Source organism: Natator depressus, chromosome 2 (assembly GCF_965152275.1).
Source record: "Natator depressus isolate rNatDep1 chromosome 2, rNatDep2.hap1, whole genome shotgun sequence".
Lineage (NCBI taxonomy): Eukaryota > Metazoa > Chordata > Testudines > Cheloniidae > Natator > Natator depressus.
In genome coordinates, this window is record NC_134235.1 from 78,967,763 (window position 1) to 78,994,698 (window position 26,936).

The 26,936-nt window shown below is 42.7% G+C and overlaps 1 protein-coding gene across 12 annotated transcripts in view; it reads left to right on the plus strand.

Annotated features, from left to right (window-relative positions):
• OSBPL1A (oxysterol binding protein like 1A) overlaps positions 1-26,936 on the plus strand; it is a 135,803-nt gene that overhangs the window by 79,707 nt on the left and 29,160 nt on the right. For 10 of the 12 annotated variants that reach the window (XM_074944484.1, XM_074944486.1, XM_074944483.1 and 7 more), the window contains 2 exons: positions 7,759-7,921; positions 23,287-23,464. In XM_074944484.1, coding sequence (XP_074800585.1) covers positions 7,759-7,921; positions 23,287-23,464 — 341 coding nt within the window. Of the gene's footprint in view, positions 1-2,366; positions 2,403-7,758; positions 7,922-23,286; positions 23,465-26,936 lie in introns of those variants that run through there. The other 2 variants (XM_074944490.1, XM_074944493.1) reach the window with 2 other exon arrangements.

Consider the following 26,936-nt stretch of genomic DNA (forward strand, 5'->3'; position numbering starts at 1 on the left):
TTGACTAAAGTATCCTGGGCACAATGTGGTGAGCTAACCCTGAGCCTATGGTATCGATCGGCCATATTTCCATGATGCAGACCAAGATGCGCTTTTGTAATACAGTCTCTGTAACATTTTACCTGTCGTCAATGTGCTCAGCTTACCTCCTTGATTAATCACCCAACATCTTGTTTTGTGTTTTCGAAGTGTACCCATTAGTAGCAGCATAAGTCACTTGTTAGTGACACACAACTATTCTTTCTATAAATTTCTCTCTGAAATGAGTAAACAGTAAATGTTATCAGAGTTGAGCAGGCATCTCTCTGAGCAAGAACTGATTATTGCAACAAAGCATGATGGATTATGACAATTTTAGCTCCACGTTCCAATACGCTGGTTTATACCAACATGACAGTAATGGTTTTAAGAAAAAAATGTTTACTAAAAGCTACAAGGAGGACTTACTGGAGTCAGTAAAGGCTCTTGCTGTCTTGCTTTGACAGAGTGAGGCCACAATGTGATGGTTTGTAATCTTCCTTATTGTTAGTGGGTTAGCTTATGAGAAAGCTACCATTTAAAGCAATAAGTTGGTGAAAGCTTTTTCAAAGTGTATTTTTCAGTACTGGAAGACTCTTAATACTCCATGAATTCTGCTATGCCATATAAACTGTTACACTGATAAGTCTTCATTCTATGATTCAGTTATCTGCCAGAATAGTTGCTTTTACTGAAACGCAAACGTATGCTTAAAACCAGGAGTACCTGCAGTATAAACTTATAACTGCATCCTGCTGTATATGTAACAACTGGCTTCAGCTTTCATTTCAGCAGACACCTAGACCAAACTTTCTCAGTCATGTACTTATGCAGTAGAAAACCTAAAAGCACTTCATCATGCCACTGACTTTGCAGGGTACCTTTATGTGACTCTTAATGTTCAGAAACATGTTAGTTAATAAGAAAGGACTCTGTGCCGTCTTTGAAATCTCCACATATTTACAGTTGTGCTGCTCAGAGGATGTTGGGAAGGTTCCGATAATTTTATCAATGGGGAAGATACTGAAAGACATCAGTCACTAGATGTAGCTGAACTTTTTAGGTTTGAACAGACAGCTAGAACTGCATAGATGCAAGTAACACCAAATATTAAATGTGGAAGCTGTAAGTAGTAGAATGATAAATTACTCAACGCTAGTTCAAACTGATAGTGACAAAAATAATTGGACTATGCGGGGAGAAACTGGCACAAGGGAAACAATGAGCCACATTGTAGCGGTTGTATGGGTTTGTTTTTTGTACAGAACATACAGTTGTGTGCATGTTTCAGACATCTCTCTGTGGTTGAAGGCGGACTTAAACTTTACTCTTAAACTTTCCTTGGTGGTCATCTTATATTTAATGCTAAATATCACAAGTCAAAGAATCCCCTATTTTGATTCCTACTGCTCCCTATATTGGTAGCTTTACATAAGTTCATGATGCATATGACTGGAGCTGGCTGCAACACTTTAAAATAAAGACTAGCTTTGTAGATCAAAATAAAAATTTTCTGCAAGAACTTTCATTCTGGAAGATGGTTCTGATTTTGGTAAACGTCTTCTGCGAAAACTCTTTGGCTTTTAATGGGAAACTAAAGAAAAGCTTCTTTCTTAAAAACCATATATGAGCAGTTCTAAATATGGTGAAATAATTTAAAATTTTTAGCATGAGTAACAAAAGAATATTAATCTTTGTTATAAAAAATTGAAACTAGAGAGACATTTCACCTTACATTGTGTGTCCAAAGGGTTGGTCTTATCCATTATATCATGCAGTCTATTGGAATACTTGTTTTTTGGTAAATTAATAGTATTCCTCAAACAGCAGTAGGGTGAAATGCAGAACTTGCAAGTTGAAGGGCTGATAATCAGAACTAGTCTTGAAGTGGACAACAGGGCAAAATTGATTAAAGGTGGGAAGATTGAGGAAAGGGAGGTTTTAAAAAAAAAAAAAAAAAAAAAAAAATTTTTTTTTCCTAAAGCCTGGTGGGTGGACATCGATTCAGCACTGTTGTTCCAACCTCTGAGATTTTCCATAAAGCCTGGGTCTTGTACCAGAAAGAACTGCTGACCCAAAGAACAAGCAACCTGTTTTAAAGACCAGAACTTCTCCAGAACTAGAAACTGATTCTGTACCTCCATCGGAAAGCTGGTAATCCACTGGTGTGTAATGTTGCTTCTAGTCATGGTGCTCCATGATCTCAAACCTTAATTGTGCCATTCCATCACCATTTTGCAGCCTGTCTTTTTTTCAGTTGTGACCTGACTCTAATAAGTAGCATTTGAGCAGCGATCAAAAATGTACTCTTTTTGTGTTTGTTACAGAGCATTTGCTGAGTGGGCAGTAATTTTCCTGTGCTCATGGGTTATCTACCCTCTGTAGTAAGTATTCCCAAAAGACTCTAGATTTCTTACTGCTAGATTTTTTTTGAGATCTCAAGAGAAACTGAAGACACAATTACCTTGATGGCTCAATTTTTTTTTTTTCTGGCTGATGGAGGCTCAGTACTGAAATGGTACTCTTCCCCAAGGGGTTCTTTGAAGGAATACTGTCTGGCTGTGGAGCTTCTTCAGTCTTTCTGTTATACTAATGTGCCATTCTGTAGTGCCTTTTAATGTGTGTTACAAACACGAAGGCTCAACTATTCTCTGATATAGGATGGGTATTTTTACACTGTCTCTGAAAGGAAAGTTGAAAGACTCTTCCCAAGCTAGCACAGTGAGTAAGTGGCAGAGATAAGAGGAGAACCTAGAAGTTCTGTCATGGTAGACTATGCTACTTTAGGTAGACTGCTAAACAAGATTGGACAATGAATACCTGGAAAAGTGCAATATAATAATGTGCTTTTTGAAGCTGGGCATTACTACAGATAATTCTAGGGAAATATGTTTGGGAAGGAAGAAGATCCTTCACAATTCAGAATGTCCAAATGTAGAGCTTCTGTTAACTCGTCTAAGATTGTGTTCTTTCAGAAAGCGAAATTAAATGAGCCATGTTGCCCTCTTAACTCCATAAAGACAGGTAATATTTCAGAAATGCCAAAAAATTAAGTCTTGCTCTTTTTTAAACTTTATTTTACTCATCTCCATCTTTAACAGCTGCTGGCCTAGTTCTTTTTCCTGACAAGTCTAGATTTCTTCCTTCCCATCTCTGTCCATCCTCTCCAGCTGCCTCAGGCCTTGGTTGATATGTAGTACTTCCATAGGGCTGCTTGCAGCTGTGCTAGCATGCCACTTATATGATCCCATGTATTTGTGGCACTGAAGTCCCAAAGATCAATGGTATGATTCTGCCTGTTTTTGGAATATGCCATTGTTAATGGACCTCAGTTTAAATTAACTTGGAAAATAAAATACCACATAAGGCATTGGCTCTATTGAATTGGGATATATGATGTGATATGAATTGGAAGATGGGCACTGTATTAGAGCAGTCTAATCCAAACTGCTCTAAATAAATACCAGCAGGTTTCAGGGAAAATGTCTTTGTGGCCCAGCAGCTTTCCTTTTCACACTTACAGCTGTAATTTGAACTCAGTCTAATGAAGGCTGCAGAATTTTCTGTTTAGTAACTAGAGTTCTTATGCTGTCCCAGTGGGTATGGGTGTATATATATTTATTATTTGTATTACTATAGCATCTAGGAGCCCAGTCATGGATGAGGAATGCGCTTACTAGGCACTGTACAAACACAGAATAAAAAGATGGTCCCTGCCCTATTGACCCATGTAACTGAAGACCATGTAGGTATTAAACTTTAACAAAAATTGCAGTGACAGAGTAGTGCAGTTCATAGTCTCACAGGTAAAATCATTGCCATTCTTTCTGAGATAAGGCTAGATGGATTAATTGTTGAAACTATCAGATTTACAAACTGTTACTGTAATCTTATACTCCCATATCATGATACAGAAAGCCTAACTGAAATAGTTAACTTGTCTTAAACCCATCTCGCTGATCTCAAAACTCTCATAATTCAACAGTGGAAATAGTTGAAATCTGTATTCTTGATCTGCTACAACTCTAGCACAAGCTGCACTTTACAGAGAATATGAATGGAATGCATGGTAGGGATACATTGCTCTAGTACTTGGACTGGGTTTCCAGAACTGTGCACGCACTGAGATCGATAACATTTCAATCCCAATGTGAGATTACATTAAAAGCAGCTACTGAACTTGTTCTTACTGCTCTAAAACGAAAGGTGGAAGGGAAGCAAATGAATGAGACTGCACAAAACAGAATGATACAAATAAATACAAGGAAACTCCTCTGGAAACTGTCATGCTGAGTATGTTCCCTTGTCTGTCTGCAAAGTCTAGTTGAATGAAATGCTAGTAATATCCAATAGAATCTTATTTATAAATGGTGGAGAGGCAGGGGGTGGGAATGCCTTTGGCCCTGAAGATACTATAGTGGGAAAGTAACTTTAAATTGGAATGGAGGCTCTGCCTTGCTTTTCTGCTGCTTCATCAGTACTTATTGGGACACTTTTTCAGACTTTTTTTTTTTTTTTTTTTTTTTTTGTTAAGACTTTGATGGGGAAAGGGATGGTCATTAGTGTCCACTTACTTTCATTGATCCTCAGCCAGTATTTTGTACTTGCATTCCACTCAAAATGTGAATTTTGGACTGAGTTTTGTGAACCAACATAGCAAATGGGCAATTTTGTAAGACTCGAACCAAAGCAGTCTTTCGTTACAGAAGGCTGGAGTTCAAAATGATTGAAAAATCAGTTGCTTTATGTTTGGTTTTTTTGTTTTTTTTTTTTTTAAATATGCAAGAACTTAATGTAGTGGAAGGAGTGGCTTGCCTTGGAGCAATGCTCTAACTCCTGCTGTTAGAATCAGGGACCAGGCCCATTTAGTTCTGAAGAAAAGTAGCCTGTCTTTGCAAGCAGTTTATCGCAAGGTGGATTTGTGAATGTTGGAGCAGTGGAAGCACTCTTGTAGAAGAGAAGTAAATTATATGCCTGGTCATTAGCAAGTGGGAAGAAAATAAAATAGCACTGAGCATGAATGGTCCAATAAACACATTGCATTTTTTACTTGGGGGAGGGGCTGTTAGGCTTCAAAGACGTTTATCTTCCATTGGTGGTTGCATTTATATAGATTATGTGGAGGCAGTGCAAGGGAACTGCAATTAGAGTAAAAGAATCAGAGGCTAAAAGTGGAAGGAGAACCAATTTTTTCACTTTAAAATAGGATGTAGGTTCTATGGAATTTCAGCTGCTTTTTGGAATCTTCTTTCATTGAAAATCATCCTTCGTCTTTAAGACTTGCTCATTTAGTCTCCTGTCCTGCACTGAGCTCCAAACTGGTGGACTTCTTTAAATTCTGGGGCTCTGTGTGGACATAGGTATCTGCCCACTTTATTAAACTTATAAGATCAGGGCCCATATTTTATCTTAAATTAGATTTTTTTTTTTCTTCCCTTTCCCTCTGAGTTAACTTTTAAAACAAAGGAATTCAATTTTCAACTTCCAGTCACATTGACTTGAATAGTCTAATTTTTTCCTCACTTTGTTTACTTTAGCTGCTGTCTAATGCTACAAGGACCACAAGGGAGAAACTTTTTATTTAGGTATTAGGAGCTTTAAGTATTTGTTTGGATAAGTGTTCAGCAGCTGTGAAGCCTGGCAATTTATGGAAGAAGACCATTATTGCTGCAAAGCTGGCTATTTTTGAGAAAGGAGAATTCACTTTTGGGGCATGGTACTCATTACACAATTATGAGTAACATTCCATGAATGACCAAGCAGACTAAAGGATTGTAGAAGAGCTGTTTTAAGATTCTGACTCTACCCGTGAAAGAAAAGAAACTCAATTACTGGGCTTGGTATTGGAGCACGTATGGCACCTACTGTTCCTCAAACTGTCATCCTTTGGTGCTGCTGGAATCTTCTCACAATACAACATTTTAGTTGAGACTTCCTGGATTTTATTCGCTTTAGTTAATTACTTTTGATAGTTTTCAAAAGGGCATAAGTTCCATTTGACACAGGCACTTAGGAGCCGAAATCACTTTTGAAAATGGGACTTGGATGCATTTTGAAATTTTTACCCTTTATCACTATCTTGTGGTAAAGACCGGAGGCTACATTTTAGTTTGCAATCTTTCATAATAAGTATTCAGATGTCTTTCTAACATTTTTTTCATGGGTAAAGTTGCAACTTTAGCATTTCACCTACCTAAGAACTTAACAGTCTTGCTATTCAACTGGCAAAATTTAAGGAAACTAACGTACATTTTGTTAAAATACCCCCAAGTGAAGTGTTGCATTGAATCTTTTTATAAATTGTGGGCACAGCTGACTTTAAACAAACATGCTGCCTTGTTTGAGACCCAAAGATTGTAGCACAATGATGCTGAAAGTGAACTTGGCAATAAACAAAAGTGAAACTGACCTAATCAGCTTTCGTTGTTTAAGCAGAGATTGGTGCAAAAAGTCTGCAAAAAGCATGGAGGCAAGTAAATTACATGTATAAAATTATGATTATTTATAATTTTAGTTAATGTTGGTACATAAGCAGTTCTTGCTTACAAAATAAGCTGAAACTGAGTCACTATAACTGCTCCAATGCTGTTTCAGTTAACTGCGTGTGAGAACTGGGAGGGCTGCGAAGGGGGATACGAAGGGGACCCTGAGAAGGAAATGAGGGAAAGGCGGTAGCAGGGGAAGCTGAATGCCTTTACACTGGGGATCTCGAGGAAAAGCAGAGCGGGGGTGGGGGGGTGGAGAAAGTCAAAGATTGAAGCAGTCTTTGGATTGGAGGGAAGGCAGCAGGTGGAGGGCTTTTTGGGGCGGGGGAGGCTTTCTGGGAGAGGTCCAAGTGTAAATCTTCCCCTAAAAGGAAAGAAAAGGAGGGAATAGCACAGGGAGGAGGAGAGTTAGTAGGGATATGTTACTGCTTTCATGTTAGTAGTTCTTGGAGCTCAGAAGAGAGTGACACTTGTAGCACCACAGGAAAATAACAAAGGTTTAGTATGTGTGGGGGTTTTTAATGCAAAACCCATCTGCTAGCCAGTCTCTTCTTGCCCTCTTCCCTCCCCCCCAGTCTCCTTGCTCATGTCAGTTTGTGGCTGTTCTATGAACAGTTTACAATGGGGTGTTAGGAGCATTACATCAGAGACAAATCAGCCGGTCACACTTTCCCCTCCTTTCATCTCACCTCTTTCACTTCCTTAACTTACTTGAAAACAGTAATTCTAGGGGTTAACACACTCCAATTTTTAAAATGTTGATTAAATATTTGCACCTATGTAACTCACCCCTGCTGAGAAATGCAATTCAGATTATACTAATTGGAGCAGAACAGTAGAAGTGGCTTGCCGCATGTAAATCCAGTTTAAACGCTAGAACGGGCTTTTTTTATTCTGACTACAAACAAATCTGGGAAACATAGTTTAAAACTTAGTAATTGTTTGGAATGTCAGCCGAATAGCTGTCTGTTGAATTCCGTTGCAGAATTCTGATATATAAACCTTAATCTCTTTTTCTAGAAACTTTTCTATAGTTTAAAAAATGCTGAGACAAAAAATCATCATGTGGGAACAGAATTATCCTGTAATATCGCTCATTTAATCCACAAATAACACAACACGGCTGCTACAGCTACTTCAGTTTCTATTGTAAATAACTGGTTCAAAGACCAACTAAAATCTCATCTCTCCCAAGAATGTGTCTCTCAAAGCTATTTGAAGGATAGATTCTATTCATACATGTGTCTACTTATAGGTGAGGAATTTGAAACTGGAGCATGAGCAGGAGAAAAACAAGATCTTGTCAGAAGCACTAGAGACACTAGCCACCGAACACCATGAATTAGAGCAGTCTCTAGTTAAAGGATCACCGCCTCTGAGCATCCTTAGTGAAGAACAGTTCTATGATGCTGTTTCAGGTAAGCAAATAATATCCAGAACTTGAACATGTGGCAAATGTCTGTGTGTCTGTTTGTAAATGGGAGGGGTCCAAATCTAGTTGTACCATCTAGGGCACCTTGTATGGAAATGTACTTCAGCATTTGCTTTACTGCAGCAGGACTGCTCATGTACTTAGTTAAACAAGTGCTTAAGTACCGCCTGAATCTGGGCCTAGAACTGTGGCATGTTTCCATCTACCAGGAGCAGAGTTCGCAAAACTTTGGTTGTGGCAGGGCTGATCACCAGAATGGCTACTACTTCCCTCAGCCTTTTTCTATCAAGTAAAATGTAAGGGTATTCTGTAAAGACACAAGCCAAGAAACTTTCAATTACAGCTGATATGACTCACAGAAACCTTTTTGCTTTCTTTACAGTGTTTCATTATGGATTGAGCTAAAGATTGTCCCCAGTCACAGGCTGGGGGATGGATGACTGTGTTTGAGGTGCCAGTTCCCCTTCTCTTTCCCATAACTTAAATGTCAGTATTGAACTAAAATTTTAATGCAATTTTTTAATTAAAAGCACCTGAGCACAATGACATCTGTGCCTCCATAGGTCTGTTTCTCTGAAGATTGGTTTATTTTGTCTGGGGTGTAAGGGTGTAGGATGTGTGCATGTATTTTTATATCTTCAAATATATTTTAGGGTGTTCTTAGGGAAAGACTAGATCAAAAAAGTGTCCAGATTCTTATCTGAACATAGTTAGGGTTTGAACTCAGTCTGAGCCCCAGCCCATTACCCCCTGTCTGTGGCACGCCCCTCCCCTCCCTTCCCAGCAGCCACAGCCCCACTCTTGGCTCCCAGGGGGGCATAAAGTAAAAAGTTTGGGGACCACAGGGCTAGAGCCTGAGCTCAGAGACCCTGCGAGAGTAGAGGGTCCCAGAGCTTGGGCTCCAGCCTGAGCCCGAATGTGTCGACACATCAGTTTTTAGCCCCACAGCCTGAGTCAGCTGACCTGGGCCAGCCATGCTGTGATCTCTTATGCCTGTGTAGGCATACCCATAGTGGTAGCTGAGTCTGGTGTTATAACTTAGGCGTCATAACTCTGGTGTAATAACATCTTATTCCAGTCAAAAGGATTTCTTGTGGTTGAACTGCAGGAGTTGACTGATGTTGAATAATGCAGATTTGGGGTGCAGTTTTCTGAAATCCTGGGATTTCAGTCTGGTCACAGAGTTTAAGGCCAGAAGGGGCCTAGTCTGGCCTCCTGTATATTATAAGCCCCCAACCATTCAGCACCCTCATTAAACCCAACAACTGAAATTAGACCAAATTATTAGTCTTTAGGAGATTAAAACTATATTCCACAGGTAGAGAATAGGAGGGACCAAAGTGCACCAATGCCTGAGGCCCCTGCAGTGGCTGGGAATTGATCAAGTGACGTGTTCCCAGATGATCATGGCAAGCAAACTGAATCCCACGCTACAGAAGAAGGTGGAAAACCTCTAAGGCCGCTGTCAATGTAACCTGGGGGAAAATTCCGTCCTGACAGCACATATGTTCATCAGTTAGATGCAGCCAAGCACCAGTGAAAGGGATATTGGATGGTGTGGGCCAGTCTCCAGCTGTGGCCATCTCTAATCCTTCAGAGGAAGGAAACAAACCCACAACCCAGTATGTTGTATATGTGCGCGTGCATACTTGAGCACAGGAAGTCCCTTCCTGACTCCTGCAGATTACCGGTTGAAGCATGAGATTTTTAGAAACTCCAAACATGAACCAGAAGATACCCACAAGACTGCCGAGCCCTGCCCCTCACCATCATAATCAACCCCATCATGCAATCCTGCTCATAAATTTGTCTAGCTCTCAAAACTGTTTGTCCCCAATGCACCTATTGGGAGGCTGTTCCAGAACCTCACTCTGATGGTTAGAAACCTTCTTCCAGTTTCCCACGTGGATTTGTTCATGGTCGGTGTATATCCATTTGTGCTCGTACTGACATAGAATATCTTTTCAGGCTAAAGGACGGACTTTCTGGTGCTTATCTCCCTGATGTATTTACAGAAAGCAATCCTATTTCCCCCCTCAGCCTGCCTTTTGCTAGGCTGAACAAGTCAGGCTCTTCCATTCTCCTTTTAAGATAGGTATTCCATTCCACTGGTCATCTTTGAGTGTCTCTGTTCCCGATCTATAAAATGCCTTCATTAATAACATTTATATCAGTCAGACAATTATTGGAATTAGGAGGATAGCTGGTCAGGAGTTCATCATTTTCCTGTTGAAAAATGCCCTTTTCTCAAACAGAACTTTTTCATGGGGGAAAAAACTCACCTTAGCTGAAAATTTTCAACTTTTGTCAGGAAAACGGAAGTGTCATTTCCCAGGCTGCCTGCCTGAAAGCCTTGAGGAAAGGGAAATTGACAAGAGCTTTCCAGGTGGGCAGTTGGGAAGCTGAGATTGTTTATTTGTCAAGAAACATTTTTTTTCTTTCCTTGAATCCCCTGGGGGGGGGGAGCCCATATTTTCTGACACGTCAGGACACTTTTTTTTCCAAAATGTGGAATCTTCCACAGGAAGGGATTTCAATTTTCCAGCCAGCTCTAATTTGGAGTGGTAGCCACAGAGCACCACCACTGCTGCTTTTGTCGTGAGGCCAAGAGTTCTCTATGTGAACCCAGCTTTCAGCCCTAAAGTAAACTCCATATCTCACCACTGTTCCTGTCCCTAACTGTTGCCCTGAAAGAAAAAGCAGTGGCTTGGAATTCCATGCACAATAACATTATATATAGCCAAAAAATAAACATCCGGGAATTGGAGGAGTAGGTTTGAGATGCACTTCTTGGGAAGAAATCTGCAAGTTGGCTGCTTGGTCCTCCATGTGTTGTGGGGTGTGGGGGGGGTTTTTTTGTCCCTTTTTTTTTTTTTTTTTAAAGGACAGCAAAGCTGACACGCGAGCTTTGGCAGTGGGATGTGTGGGGGTGGCATGATGACCTCCAGTTTGAATTTGGAATCCATTCTGTGGTGGTCTTGCCACGTTGACCCTGAAAGAATTAAATTAGCAGTCCAGAGTGACCACCACAGCCTAGGAGTCTGACAGTAAGCAACTAGGGAGGCTCAGGAAGCCTGAGGCCCTGGTTCCAGGGTTTGGGGTGGCAGGATTGCATAGTCCCATGTGCCAGGGAAGGGCTCAGGCTCAGACAAGAGGTGTAAGAGCATGCCTTACACATCCAGAGCTGGAAACAGTAACTAGTCCCTGTCCAGACCCATTTGGCTTAGAAGTACATAGGATCCAGCAGTTGGGTGCACTCACAACAGACTGGTGGATTGGGCCAGGCTGTGACACAGGCATCGTCAGTGTTCTTTGAGAGGGTGGTATGGCACACTGTAGTACCTCAATCAGGAAACGGCCTATATGCATGGCTACTTCAGCTGTGACTTGCTTTTTAGGCCAAATTCTCTTCCTCACTGAGCTGCGAACAGCCAATTTAAAATCCCTCTGTAGGAGCTGTTTTATGTAAGTATTTACCTGCAGTTTTGCAAATTAGTGAGCTAGTAGAAGTCTACACTTGAAATAATAGAACTCACAGATCTGACTTGCCCTGTGGAAAGGTAAGGGATGGTATTGTTTTTTAAATGAACAACAAAGTTCATATTCTTCAAGTGCTTGCTCATATCTATTCTAATTAGGTGTGTGTGCGTGCCACGTGCATAGTTCACCGGAAGGCTTTTCCCGTAGCAGCACCCGTGGGATCAGCTTTGGAGCCCCCTGGAGTTGTGCCTGCATGGCACTGCATATAGGGCCGTGCCGATTCGCCGCCTCTCCAGTTCCTTCTCATTCTCAGTGGCGGTCGTCGGAGCATTTCATCTCTCGTCTTCGAGCAATCCTCTAGCATATTTTTTGTAAATAATGACAGTTTTTAAAAATTGTTGTAGTTAGACAGACATCTGGACTTGAGGTACTGGGAGGTGTTTCCCTCCCCGCTTCCCAGTCCCTATCCCGGGTCTGGGGCATGCCTTGGACCTAGGGGTTTAAGACGGGCGGGGTTTGCCAGAAACCTATGCCCCGGGGCAACCCGCACTCAGCTTGTCTAAAGTGTATGGGGGAGTCCCATCAAGCAGACAGGTGCAAGATCTGTAGGAGCTTTCGCCCCCGCATGAAGGAGAGGGATCACAGACTAAAGTTACTGCTAATGGAAGCAGCTCTCCACCCCCAGTCTGAGTTGAGCCCCATGGACACGGCACTGAGCTCCTCTGCATCAGTGCGCAGTGCACCGGCTTTGGTCCGGCAGATGCTGAGGAAGGACTCTGGGGTCAGAGACCGTCGGCACCAGCATTCCCCGGTGCCGGGCACGGCACAGGATCAATTTCAGCACCACTCAGTCTCCTCCTTCTTCTCCCCCGAAGAAGCAGCACAGGAAGACTGATAGAGGGCACTCCCCTTCCCACGCATGGGAACGTGAACCCAAGGAAGGGAGTCGGGTGCAAGACCGCACCTCCCCTCCAGCTCAGCAGCCAGTACAGTTGACTCCAGGCCCATGGGAGGGACCATTGGGTCCAGAAACACCAGAGGAGACCCAGGTGGAGGATTTGGACCTCCCTTCCACACCAAGAGTTATGAGGCGGCGCAGGACCTGATAACATTGACAGGTCTGCAGTCCCCCAGCCACGGTGTCACGGCACCAGTCCTGAGGCCACAAATGACTCAGGGGCCACCAGTGAAGTCCAGCGGCAAGCCAGCTATGATTCAGCAATGATCTACATTGCCCCGGCACAGATTCCCCAGCACCGACAGGCACGGTGCCACCATGGTCTCTGCATGCGGGCTCGTCGGAATCCACATTGGACACTGACTTATATGTCCCAGGGAAGCTGACATCGTAGCCACTGGCACTCCCAGTCAGCGGGGATGACCCAAACTTTCCCTTCGGTACCTTGGCCACCACAATGACAGGTACTGGCTCAGGTGCCGACTCAGTGGCCCTTTTGAACCCCATGGGCTTTCCACCAGTCCCTATGGGTCCACCTCAGTACACTTCTTTTCGGTCACATCTGAGAGAAGGGCCAGAGATTTCTCCTAGGCATCAGCCACCGCTACCGCCGCCAGCGACACAATTGGTACTGCACCCGGCACCGCGGCTACACTCAGTATCATGGACTGTGCTGCCGCTGCAACCGGTACCGGGGCCGGCACCAAAGCAGACTCCAATTTGCGGGTGGAACTGTAGTGTTTTGAGAAGCCAGATGGACAGGAGGAGGCCTCACAAATTTCGGGCTCCTCCTCAGTGGCAGGAACATCCTCAGGGCCTCCCCTTCCTGACAGCAGAGCCCACCTTGAACTTTTGAGGCGGGCCGCTCAGAATCTCAGGGTACAGATGGAGGGGGTCACCAAGGTGTCAGACCCAATGGTGGACATTTTATCCCCAGCCAGGATCCACTAGGGTGGCCCTTCCCCTGACCATTCAGGAGAGAACACAAACCCTGTGGCAAACACCATCCTTTCTGGTTCCTACAGCTAAGGGAGTCAAGATAAAGTACTTTATGGCCTCGAAGGGCTATGAATACTTGTTTAACCACAAACCCCCACCCCCGCTGGACTCGGTAGTGACGGCTGTTAACGTGAGGGAAAGGCAAGGGCCTACCTCTCGAGCTAAGGATGCAAAGAAGCTGGACCTCTTCAGGAGGAAGATATACTACATCGGAGGGCTCCAGCTTCATATCGCAAATCAGCAGGCGATCCTTAGCCCTTATAGCTTTCAAGTCATGGGATGTAATGTCCAAATTCTCGGACCTTGTCCCAACAGATTCTAATCCAGAATTCTCGGCACTCGTGGATAAGAGCAAGACGGTCACCAGGACATTGCTGCAAGCGGTGTTAGACTCTGCGGACTCTGCAGCGCAGACAATGTCTTTGGGCATCACAATGTGCCAATGCTCATAGCTGAAGGCCTTGGGACCTCCCTGGGGAGGTCCAACAGACAGTTCAGGACCTACCATTCGAGGGGGCCATGTTATTTTTGGAAAAAACAGGCTCGATACTCTACAGTCTGAAAGACTCCCCTGCCACCCAGTGTAGACAATTTAGGCCTCAACCCACGACACGACCATACCGGGGCAGTTTAGGCAGTACCAGAACTGTAGGTGTCCCAGAAACCAGAATTGCCATTGCCAACCCCAATCCCCAAATAACGGGGTCTGGGTTGTCCAGGCAGCCACCAGGCCCGAGGCAGACCTTTTGAGGATGCGCCCGAGGGCATTATACCCACCTCTCAACTGGATCTTTCTTTCCCATTTTTGGAATGTCTATCCCATTTCTATTGAGCATGGTCCCAAATCACCTCAGACCGTTAGGTCCTTCACACAGTAGAGATGGGATATTCTCTCCAATTTTCCTTGCCCCCCACCCCACCCGCTTTCAGGGACCCCTCTCATGAGTAACTTCTCATTCAGGAGGTACAAACCCTCCCTATCAGCGGGGACTGTGGAAGAGGTTCCGCCAGAGCTCAGGGGAGAGGGGTTTTACTCCTGGTATTTCCTAATTCCGAAAGTAAAAGGGGGCCTCAGACCCATCTTGGACCTGCACAATCTCAGCAGGTTCATGAAGAAACTAAAGTTTCGAATGGTCTCTGGCCACTATCATCCCGTCCCTGGATTCAGGAGATTGGTATGCTGCTCTCAACTTGGACGCATACTTCCACATTTCCATAATCCTGCTTCACAGGCGCTTCTTAAGGTTTACAGTCAGGAGTTCCCACTACCACTTCACAGTACTACCATTTGGCCTATCATCGGCACCTCTGGTGTTTACCAAATGTATGTCAGTTGGAAAAGGCAGATGACTGACTAGTCAAGGACCCATCTATCCCGATGTCTGACCACCAAAGCCTCAGCCACAGGGTGGGGGGCACACCTTGGGGAGCACAGAACTCAGAGCCTTTGGTCTCAGGAGGAATTGATGCTTCACATCAATATAAGGGAGCTCAGGGTAGTCTGGCTGGCATGTCAGGCCTTTCGGCCTCTCCTGGAGGGCAAGTGCATATTGGTCCTGACAAACAATACAACAGCGATATTTTTATATCAACAGATGGAGGGAGCATGCTCCTCTCCCCTATGTCAGGAAGCCCTCACACTGTGGGAGTTCTGCATAGGACGCTTCCAAAAGTATGGAGTGTACTAGCTTCCAGGGTTGCAGAACAAACTAGCAGACCACCTCACAGGTCTTTTCATAACCACGAGTCATCTATCCACCTGGACATAATAAACAATATCTTCCAGCGGTGCGGAGTTCCCCAGATCGATCTGTTAGCCACAAGGGCCAACGGGAAGTGCCTACAGTTCTGCTCCTTCCTAAACCACAGCCCAGATTTGTCGGCAGATGTGTTTCTCCTTCCATGGAAGGACTGCCTGTTCTCCGCGTTCCCTCCCATACCTCTGATTCACAAGGTCGCCTCAAAATCCAGTGTGACGGAACCTCAGTGATCCTAGTGGCACCGGCCTGGCCGCATCAGCATTGGTACACCATGTTACTGGAGCTATCGGTGGACACTCACTCTACCACTAGTTCCGGACCTCATCACGGATGAGGATAAGCAACGCGCATGGCTTCAACTTCCCAATCTCGAATCTCTCCACCTCATGGCTTGGAAGCTGTGTGGTTGAACCCGCTAGAGCTTACATGCTCAGACCCCATGGGGGAGGTTCTTCTGGGTAGCAGAAATCCTTCAACCAGAGCGACTAACCTAGCCAAGTGGAAGAGATTCACGATTTGGTGCTCACAGAATCGTATCCCTCCAACACAATCGTCGGTCCCCTTTGTCGTGGACTACCTCCTAAAGTTGAAACAGCAGGACTTGTCTCACTCCTCGATAAAGGTTCACCTGGCTGCCATCTTAGCTTTTCACCCAGGAGAGCATGGACGCACCATCTTCACTAACGAAATGGTGCAGCAGTTCCTCAAGGGATTGGTCAGATTATATCCTATTCAGCAGCCACCCCCGCTTGGGACCGTAACTTGATACTCTCAAGGCTGAAGGGGGGGGGGACATTCAAGCCTCTAGCGATGTGCTCGCTCCTCTACCTTTTCCTATAACGTTATTGCAACCAAAAAGGCTACATAAGCCAAAAGGGGGTCCAAGCTCAAGGCTCTCAGATCCGACCCTCCGTATACCATTTTCTCCAAAGATAAGGTGCAACTGTGACCCCACTTGGCATTCTTCCTGAAGGTGGTCTCGAATTTCCACACTAATCAAGACCTATTCTTTCCAGTCTTTTTCACGAAACACCATGTCAATAGTCGCAAGCAGAGGCTCCATTCCATAGATATGCGGCATGCATTGGCCTTTTTTATTGAACGAACTAAGCCATTTTGTAAGTCGAACCAGCTGTTTGTTGCTGTTGGAGTATCCGGCAAGAAGCAAACAGCATATTGGGCTGCATTAGTAGGAGCATTGCCACCAGATCGAGGAAAGTGATTATTCCCCTCTATTTAGCACTGGTGAGGCCACAACTGGAGTATTGCATCCAGTTTTGGGGCTCCCACTACAGAAAGGATGTGGACAAATTGGAGAGCCCAACGGAGGGCAACAAAAATGATCAGGGGGTTGGGGCATATGACTTACGAGGAGAGGCTGAGGGAAATGGGCTTGTTTAGTCTGCAGAAAAGAGTAAGGGGGGGATTTGATAGCAGCCTTCAACTACCTGAAGGTGAGTTCCAAAGAGGATGGAGCTTGGCTGTTCTCAGTGGTGGCAGACGACAGAACAAGGAGCAATGGTCTCAAGTTGCAGTGCGGGAGGTCTAGGTAGGATATTAGGAAACACTATTTCACTAGGAGGGTGGGGAAGCACTGGAATGGGTTACTAGGGAGGTGGTGGGATCTCCATCATTAGAGGTTTTTAAGTCCTGGCTTGACAAAGCCCTGGCTGGGATGATTTAGTTGGTGTTGGCCCTGCTTTGAGCAGGGGGTTGGACTAGATGACCTCCTGAGGTCTCTTCCAACCCTAATCTTCTATCCTTCTAAGAAGGAACTGGCAAGGCAGCAGGGCCTTATATGTGGCGCCATGAAGATGCAACTCCAGGGGGCTCCAGAGCCAACCCGATGGGTGCTGCTAGGGGAAAAACCTTCTGGCGAACTGTACACACAGTGCGTGCACACACCTAATTGGAATGGATATGAGCAACACATCTTGAAGAACAACAGTTATGAGAAGGTGAGTAACCATTTTTTCTATGCACTAGGCATATTTCAATTTTTTTTTAAACTTAATTAGCTACAACACAGTCTTGTCTTAGCTGTAGAAGCCATCTCAATTCACTCTTCTGCATGAAGAATGTATTTCTGAGCCAGTAACTGACAGGTCTGTGTTTTGGCCCCCCAAAACTTAAGCAGGTTGGAGACCCATTTTAGAATCTGTGGCCCTCATTACTTAAAGTAATAAATCTGTTAGTCTTTAAGGTGCCACCAGACTCCTTGTTGTTTTTCCTATTGACAACATTCGTGCATTTTACAAATGAAAGTCCCTGTTATAATCTTGTTTGCATATTTACTATATACTGCTTTTAGAAATACGTTGAGGTCAGTTACTGAAGAAATGCCATTTTGCTAAGGCTTTTCTCTTAATGCTATTTTTGGTTTATGTGCTTATGTATAATTCATCATAACATCCAGTGGTACAGCAGGGAAGGCCAGTAAATATTGGGTGTTATGTCAGATTCTGAAAGGAGCTCTGACCTACACAAAACAAATTTTTATAGTAAAACTGACATTTCTGATTTAGTATGTCTTGACATTGGAGTGTATTAAATGGTGCTTATTGTAAATCTGAACTCTCTGCTGACAGAGGCTAACTCAGGCCTTGTTTACACAGGGTTGTCCAGAAAACTAACCCAAACTAAAAGCGAGTGCATTTGAAGTGGGTTAAACTGCGTCAAACCCATGTGTGAACACCCTTGTTCAGAATTAAAGTGGCCTCAATTCAGGTTCACTTAATTCATTCTGGAAGTAAGTGAATAAAGTGAAATTTAGTTGAGGCCACTTTAATGCTGAAAAACAAAATCCACATAGGGATTTTATGTGATTTTAACTATCCACTTCATATTCACACCTTTTAGTTCATTTGGATTAATTTTCCTGGATGTCCCCATGTAGACAAGCTCTCAGACTGAGATGACAACATTTCCAGGTATCTCTAACCTCCCATACTGGGAAAACATGCAGAAACTACTAAAATGCATAAAAACAAAGTTAAATAGCAGCAGTGTGGCTTTTCATCCCAGAGTCAGATACTTAAATGTAGACTCCCCGAAACCTAGCTAGTGTGCTTGAACGGGGAAGAAGTATTGTGTGGGGACACAATTTTCCAAGGCTTAATGGTATCCTCTAGCAAGATGAATTATCCGGATAAGCTTTGGGTAACCATACAGACTTCAGGAGGCATATCTAAACTGAGTTCAAATTTGGAGGTTCTGCAATCACAAATTTAGTGTCTGCAGTGCAGAAACTGGCTAAACAGGTGTAAATTGTGCGGTGAGGGGTGATATACCTCTTTCTGAACGTCGCAAGTAAGCAGGGAAACGTGGACTGTAAATCACAAAGCAAAACTCTTAGACTGGTAAAAACAAAATGTCAAGCTGGATTTTGGTAAAACTAAAACTGCCCTGATTTGGCTCATCTTTTCATGTAGTGCTTAATCTCTAGATCTGGTCTAAACATGGTTTTAACTATATCCTTGCAAACTGCTAGTGTGGCTGCGGTTATGCTGTTTAAAGATGCACGTGGCACTGTACTTCATTTGTAGCTTTCATTAACTTGAAGAATTGATCTTTGGTTAACAGCTTCCTGCTTAGACATATGTGGATTTCTTCCCCAGGCTAATGTTTTTGTTACTTGCCTTGGTGTTGGTCTAGTATTTGGTCTCAGTTTAATCCATGTGCATTGTTGTGTGTTGCAACTTCTCTTATTCAGATATATTTATTATCTGAATTCCCCTTTCTAGAAATTAGCACTCTTGTTCATCCTAGGCTGTCAGGGTTCGCCTGCGTGTTATCTTCCCTTGATTAATGTCTTGGTGACCTTCACCACGCCTGCTGTCAGTGTACTTTTGATATAACTGTCACATAGCTATAGTTCCATGGCCTAGAAGGGCCTCCTGCTGCCTGGTCAGTCCTCTGATACTTGTGAATTTTGGCTTCCACGATGTGGACTGGCTTTCTTTTCAGCTAGTTAGAAATTCCCCTTCCTCTCTAGTGATCAATCTGTGACAGAACATATAATATTCAAAGGTTTTACAGAAGAGCACTAGAGCAGCTCCAAATCTGACTGCTGTAAGAGAGGGGTTACTGTATGAGTACAAGGGATTAATTCAAGAGGGGTTGACAATAGATACTCAGTAAAGAGGACAATAGCTTTCCATGCAAGCAGGAGAATGGTAGACCCATTTGGTTTGTCCCATCTCTGACCCCCTGTTTGAGCTCAGCGGACTAGCTTAAGATGAATTCCAGTTTAACACAGGAGAACTAAAAGTCCTGGAAGCTGAGACAAAACTCTTTGTGGGTAGGGGGGATAAAAGGAGAGGGGGTGAATGTTTGTGGAGAGTTGCTGACAAGAAGTGGCTTTCACAGACCCTGGAAGTCAGGGGTCTGGAGTAAAGAGGGACTTGCCTAGAGTCTGTGCTGAGGGATAGCAAGCCTCCAAGTAAGATAGATAAGCATATTTTCTCTTTCATTCTTTTGATGGTAAATAGACAATACTTTGTTTGAAGAAGTCTATCTGGTCACTGTTTACCGCTGGTCACAGGTTCCAAACGTAGTTAAGCCTACAGAATAATCCTGGCTGATAGATTGTGCCCTGGGCTACAGCCCCCTGTGGGAGAATCACAAGATTGCATCCTAGACAAGGTAAGGGCATGAGACCCTAGTATCTGAGGGGCTGTATTCAGACCAGAGAGGGGTCAAAGGTTAAGATAGCCTTGTAAGTGATCAACAGTACAAACTATGTACATACAATAAGCAAGTCTACCTCTTCCTTTTCCTCTCTGGGGTCTTATGGCATATCACAAGTGTATTGTATAGTGGAATGTGTTGGAAACCATTTTTTCTTTCAGAAGGTGGAGAAAGCTGTTCTAGATTTGGTTTTGACAAATGGGGAGAAACTGGTTGAGAATTTGAAAGTGGAAGGTAGCTTAGGTGAAAGCGATCATGAAATGGTAGAGTTCATGATTCTAAGGAATGGTGGTAATGGAAAACAGCACAATAAAGATAACAGATTTCAAGAAGTCAGACTTTAGCAAACTCAAGGAGTTGATAAGCAAGATACCATGGGAATCCAGTCTAAGGGAAAAAACAGTTCAAGAGAGCTGGCACTTTTTCAAAGAGAGATTATTAAGGTCACGAGCAAACTATCCCACTGCATAGGAAAGGTAAGAAGTATGGCAAAGACCAATCTGGCTTAACCAGGAGATCTTCAATGATCTGAAACTCAAAAAAGAGTCCTACAAAAAATGGAAACTAGATCAAATTACAAAGGATGAATATAAACAAATATACTACATGTATGTAGGGGCAAAATTAGAAAAGCCAAGGCACAAAACAAGATCAAACTAGCTAGAGATATAAAGGGTAACAAGAAAACATTCTATAAATACATTAAAAACAAGAGGAAGACCAAGGACAGGGTAGGCCCATTACTTAATGGGGGGGACAATTACAGAAAACGTGGAACTGGCAGAAGCGTCAAATGACTTTTTTTGTTTCCGTGTTCATCAAAAAGGTTAGTAGAAATTGGACGTCTAACACAGTGAAAGCTGGTGAAAATGAGGTAACAGCAGAGGCTAAAATAGGGAAAGAACAAGTTTAAAAATTACTTAGAGAAGTTAGATGTCTTCAAGTCACCAGGGCCTGATGAAATACATCCCTAGAATATTCAAGGAGCTGACTGAGGAGGTATCTGAGCAATTATCGACCATCTTCGAAAAGTCATGGAAGATGGGAGAGATGCCAGAGGACTGCAAAATGGACTATATTTGCCCAGCTGTAAAAAGGGAAATAAGGACAACCCGAGGAATTAGACCAGTTAGCTTCACTTCAGTATCTGGAAAGATAATGGAACAAATAATTAAGCGATCAGTTTGCAAACACCTATAATATAATGTGATAAGTAACAGCACGGATTCGTTAAGAACAAATAGCGTCAAACGAACCAAATAGCTTTCTTTGAGAGGGTAACAAGCCTTGTGGATAGGGGGGATGCGGTAGTTATAGTATATCTTGACTTTAGTAAGTGTTTTGAGACTGTCTCGCATGACCGTTTCATAAACAAACTAGGGAAATACAACCTAGATAGAGCTACCGTAAGATGGGGTGCATAACTGGTTGGGAAAACCATTCCCAGAGAGTAGTTATCAGTGGTTTGCAGTCAATCTGGAAGGGCATATCGAGTGGAGACCCTCAAGGATCAGTTCTTGGTCTGGTTCTGTTCAGTGTCTTAATCAATGATTTAGATAATGGCAGAGAGAGTACACTTATAAAGCTTGTGGATGATACCAAGCTGGGAGGGGCTGCAAGTGCTTTGGAGGATAGGACTGAAATTAAAAATGATCTGGACAAACTGGAGAAACGGTCTGAAGTAAACAGGATGAAATTCCATAAGGACAAATGCAAAGTACTCCACGTAGGAAGGAACAATGAGTTTCGCACATACGAAGTGGGAAGTGACCGCCTGGGAAGGAGTCCTGTGGAAAGGGCTCTGGGGGTCCTAGTGGATCACAAACTGAATATGAGTCAACAGTGTAATGCGGTTGCCAAAAAAAAAGTAGGCTGTCGATTAATTGCAGTTAACTCACGCGATTAACTGAAAAATTAATCACGATTAATTGCGGTTTTAATTGCACTGTTAAACAATAGGATACAAGTTGAAATGTATTAAGTATTTTGGATGTTTTTCTACATTTTCATATATGTAACTGAAATCGGTGTAGATTATTTTTGATAACAAATATTTGCACTGTAAAATGATAAACAAAAGAAATAGTGTGTTTCAATTCACCTCGTACAAGTTAGAACAAATACATTTAACACGTACTTCATGTGCAATCTGAGTAGGGGAAGAACAAGAAATTGTTAATTTAAAATTAAATTCTGAAATACCGACTTCATTAACTAGCACTAGTTTCTGGTTGGCTGAGCCAGTAGTTTTAATGTGACACTGGCACTGACTTTTAAATAAGACCTAAAATGGATTAACTTTAAGTAAAAACTGACATACTTCGCGTGCGTGTGCGTTAGAATCATAGAATATCAGGGTTGGAAGGGACCTCAGGAGGTCATCTAGTCCAACCCCCTGCTCGAAGCAGGACCGATCCCCAATTAAATCATCCCAGCCAGGGGTTTGTCAAGCCTGACCTTAAAAACTTCTAAGGAAGGAGATTCCACCACCTCCCTAGGTAACGCATTCCAGTGTTTCACCACCCTCCTAGTGAAAAAGTTTTTCCTAATATCCAACCTAAATCTCCCCCACTGCAACTTGAGACCATTACTTCTTGTCCTGTCATCTGCTACCAGTGAGAACAGTCTAGATCCATCCTCTTTGGAACCACCTTTCGGGTAGGTGAAAGGGTAGGTGAAATCCCCCCTCATTCTTCTCTTTTGTAGACTAAACAATCCCAGTTCCCTCAGCCTCTCCTCATAAGTCATGTGTTCCAGTCCCCTAACCATTTTTGTTGCCCTCCGCTGGACTCTCTCCAATTTTTCCACATCCTTCTTGTAGTGTGGGGTCCAAAACTGGACACAGTACTCCAGATGAGGCCTCACCAATGTCGAATAGAGGGGAACGATCACGTCCCTCGATCTGCTGGCAATGCCCCTACTTATACATCCCAAAATGCCATTGGCCTTCTTGGCAACAAGGGCACACTGTTGACTCATATCCAGCTTTTCGTCCACTGTAACCCCTAGGTCCTTTTCTGCAGAACTGCTGCCGAGCCATTCGGTCCCTAGTCTGTAGCGGTGCATTGGATTCTTCCGTCCTAAGTGCAGCACTCTGCACTTGTCCTTGCTGAACCTCATCAGATTTCTTTTGGCCCAATCCTCCAATTTGTCTAGGTCCCTCTGTATCTTATCCCTACCCTCCAGCGTATCTACTTCTCCTCGCAGTCCCACTATCTTCTTCTCTCCCCTTTTTCTCCCCCTTCCCCCCCCCCCCATCTCAAAAGACCCAGGATCCTTTAATCCATTTCTAGGTATGGCGTATCAGAAGTCTTGAGGTACTAGTAGTTACCAGACGGATGCTGTCATCAGAACAAAGTAACCTACTTAGGTTTCAGAGTTTTGTATGAGGTAGAAGGTCTCTGTTAGTCTGTGAAGTCTACCATTGAAGTTTATATTCATTAACATGCACCTGCTCTCTTGCAGATTCAGAATCTGAAAAATCATTAAGTGGATTTGAAACAGTAACAACGTACTCAGAGGACAGCGTGGAGTCCAACAATACAATAACCTCCAGCATGTCCGAAGAAAAGGTCCGTGGTGGAGGTGGAAAGGTCTGTGGTGGTGGTGGAGAGTCTCTGTCTAACGGCATCAAAAAACACAGGTAGGATGTTGCCTATTCTTTTTAAAGATATACTGTAAACTTTATTGCCATGTAGGCAAAAACCATGAGACTCCTGTGAAAGATAATTGTAGATATTTTTCCCTGCGGTATGATAAATGAAAAGCAGATAGTTACTCTGTGCTTTTAATAAGGAATCCTTTCTCCTACATTAACAGACTATCACCATTTTGAAGTAAACTATTATATACCATTCCATTTTAACTAGTAAGCAAGGGTATACATTTTTTTTATATATAGATAGCAAATGCTTTAAAATGGACATGTTTTAACTCATTTTAAAGTCTTGTTGAAATCGATGCTAGCTCTTATTTCATCATGTATTTTTAATGATTTGTGCATCCTGTTGCTTTTTTTAGTTTCCAGTCACTTGATCTCCCTACTTGTATTAAGACTGAATCGCAATATTGCTAGCTTGACATCACAATAAACTGAAGTCTAAACACAGCGGTTTTATTTTGAAACTTATGTACATTGCGTAGGTTCATTTTATGCAGTCCAATTAATCCATTTTTGTTTGTTCATGTCTCTGCCAGTAAAGGAGGACAATAGGGCCAGAGTTAATGAGATGTAATAGATACCACTATTCTCAAGTTTCAGTGCAGAGGCAATTTAACGTGTACATTACAGTTCATTCCCAACATTGACATGTTTTTAAAGTACCAATCTATAACTGGCCCTTTGGAAATAAGCAAGGTCACAATTACTAACAGATGGGATAATACTTCTTAAGGCAGGCATTAAAATAGCATTTTCGCTCAAGTGCATTAAGAGGTACCTTAGTTACTTGACATCTGCATTTCACAACTAAATCTCTGGGGCCATTGCAGTGCATGGTAATGTGGGAGACTTGATGTCAGGTTCCACCTCTGAACATCAGCGCCTCCCAAACCAAGCAAAGACAAGGAGTGTTGAGTACTAGGGTCAGGCAAAGATGCTGGCAGACTGTGTTGTTCCTTTAAGACCTCTTAATGATACTACTTTTTGTTTATTATTGGTGATATCTCTTCTCTGTGCCTTCACCTGTCACCTGAAAGTCCTGTAGTAGCAGCTGGAGGGAGGGAGGAAAATGTTCGGTGACAGTGGATGTTTCAGAATGGAGACTTGTAATCCCCCCTTTGTTGCCTGAGAAATTGGGATGGGAGGGAGAGGACCATTAAGACCCTCTGTAAAAATGACAGCTGCATTTGTTTGCTACAGTATATAAATACAATCCACTGGAAAAGTTTAAACGAAAGCCAGTTTTCTCAAAGTATAGGAAACAATAGCTTGGCTAGTTTCCACAAGTTTTGTTATAAAATTATATTGTCAGAATTGTAAACAAGAGGTGACTAGAGCCTCTAAGCTCCATTATTCATTCTTCAGTCCCCTGACACTACTCCACTTTCCACCTACAAATGTGTCTCATTAAACTTTTTGATCACTAGGCTCCCTTTCCATCCCTTAGCTGCATGTCTTGCCCTGTAGCCTTTAATGTTTAGTGCTCTTCATAAAACTGGTTTAGCTGTAACCATTTTTGTAACAATTTCTAATTTGCTGTGGCACATTGCTTGAAGAAAGGCTCAGATAGTGAATATATCTTGTATATTACATAGTAACGTCAGCTCTTTACCTGGCACCTTGGCGACGCTTTGGGATTTGGTGTCTGCAAATAGGTTCCCCCGCAGAGCACTGCAAATCTAAACTTTGCCTCGAAGAGAACTTTCCATGGCGGAAGAAGTTGTTCAGTGTTTTGATCTGTCTTTGGATTCTTGGTCAATGCTAATGCGTTTAGCTGCGTGACATAATTACACCACAACTGAACTGCAGTTCTGCTCATGTTATGTAACTGGACCAGTAGGCACACTTTTTTACAAAATGTTGTTTAGATGCAGACTACTTGGATGCTTATTTTAGAATATATCCTTTAGATGCAGTCTGTCCTCAAAGTGCAAAAACTTAGATGGTGATCATCAAACTAACACACAAAGCTTAGAATGTTTTGGGGAGATATATGTCGCACCTAATAACCTCTGTTAGCTTCACTTCTCTTTAAATATGCAAGAGGAGAACTCCTGAATTGGGCTCTAAAAGGAGTAAACAGATTCATCTTCGTAGTTTGACGTAACTGCTGGCACTGTTACTTATTTGGTTTCCTTTACGTTGGACACTGTTCAGACTAGTGTATCTCAATGGCCTAGATTTTTTTAATACAGTATTTTAACTCTTGCTTGCTTTGTTTTGCCTTTCAACTTAAGTCTTGCTGGAGATCCTTGAACAAATGTTGCATATCCAGCTTGCTAACATTTTTACCAGCCCATTCTCCAATGTTTGCTGTCAAAAGCATTCTGGGCCCTCATCTGCCTTTATTTCAGTTTTAGAGCGATACGAATAAATTTGATGAGCCAAGGAAATGGAAAAACAAAGCTAGTTGGTATGAGGAATATTCCTTGTTGTGATCACTTTTGTTAATATGAATAACCTGATTGTATCAAGGAGTAATTGTTGGGAAACACTTGAGTGTTGTGCTCCAGCTGTTGAAATTCTTATTGTCATTGACTCCTCCTAGAAAGGTGGTAGCATGTAACTTGAAAATATCAAAGATAACATCAGAATGCATCCGATGAAGTGAGCTGTAGCTCACGAAAGCTTATGCTCAAATAAATTTGTTAGTCTCTAAGGTGCCACAAGTACTCCTTTTCTTTTTGCGAATACAGACTAACACGGCTGCTACTCTGAAACCAAAGATAACGTTGAATGTGCTGCTAATTTGCTATATGATGCTGCTCAGTGACATTGCATCCATCTGATCTGCATATGGGTGATATAACTAATTCTGATATAGAGCACAGGACACCTGCTCAATAATTAGAATTGGGAACTTAATGAGATGTGGTGCCAGTTTGATCTATGAGGTGGACTTCTTCAAGCTAAAACGTGTTCAAAGCCTTTTTCACTTATTTCAACCCAGAAGATTGAAAAACAGCAAAAAGAATGGTACCGAAATATGACTAGTCTGGAAATGTTCATAGTCTAATCTGTCACTTAAATTTAAAGGCACAGTTTGAAATCAAGCCAATTTAAAAAAAAGGGGGGGGGGAAGGTTTGAAAAGTAGCTTGTTACAGCTGCCACTGAGCTTCCCTGACTTGTTGTTTTTTTGTTGTTTTTTCTTCATGGGTCTTTCTCACACACGAGAAAGTTTGTATATGGGGAGACGAACTCTAACAATGTCAAATGCATAAAGTAAACAAGATAAAAAAATAAATTTACTGTAACTACAATATTAATCTTTTGTTTTACCTACTGGTAATGCTTTTCAGACAGAAGTGATTTTTTTTGGAGGAGCAACCCTTTAAAATCATGCCACTATTGTTGCTAGTTATTCTTTACAGTAGAACAAATATTTTCATTATGCAAAGCTAAAGTTAGCTTTCTGAAACTTTCTTAATCTGGTTGCCTTCTATAAATGACTTC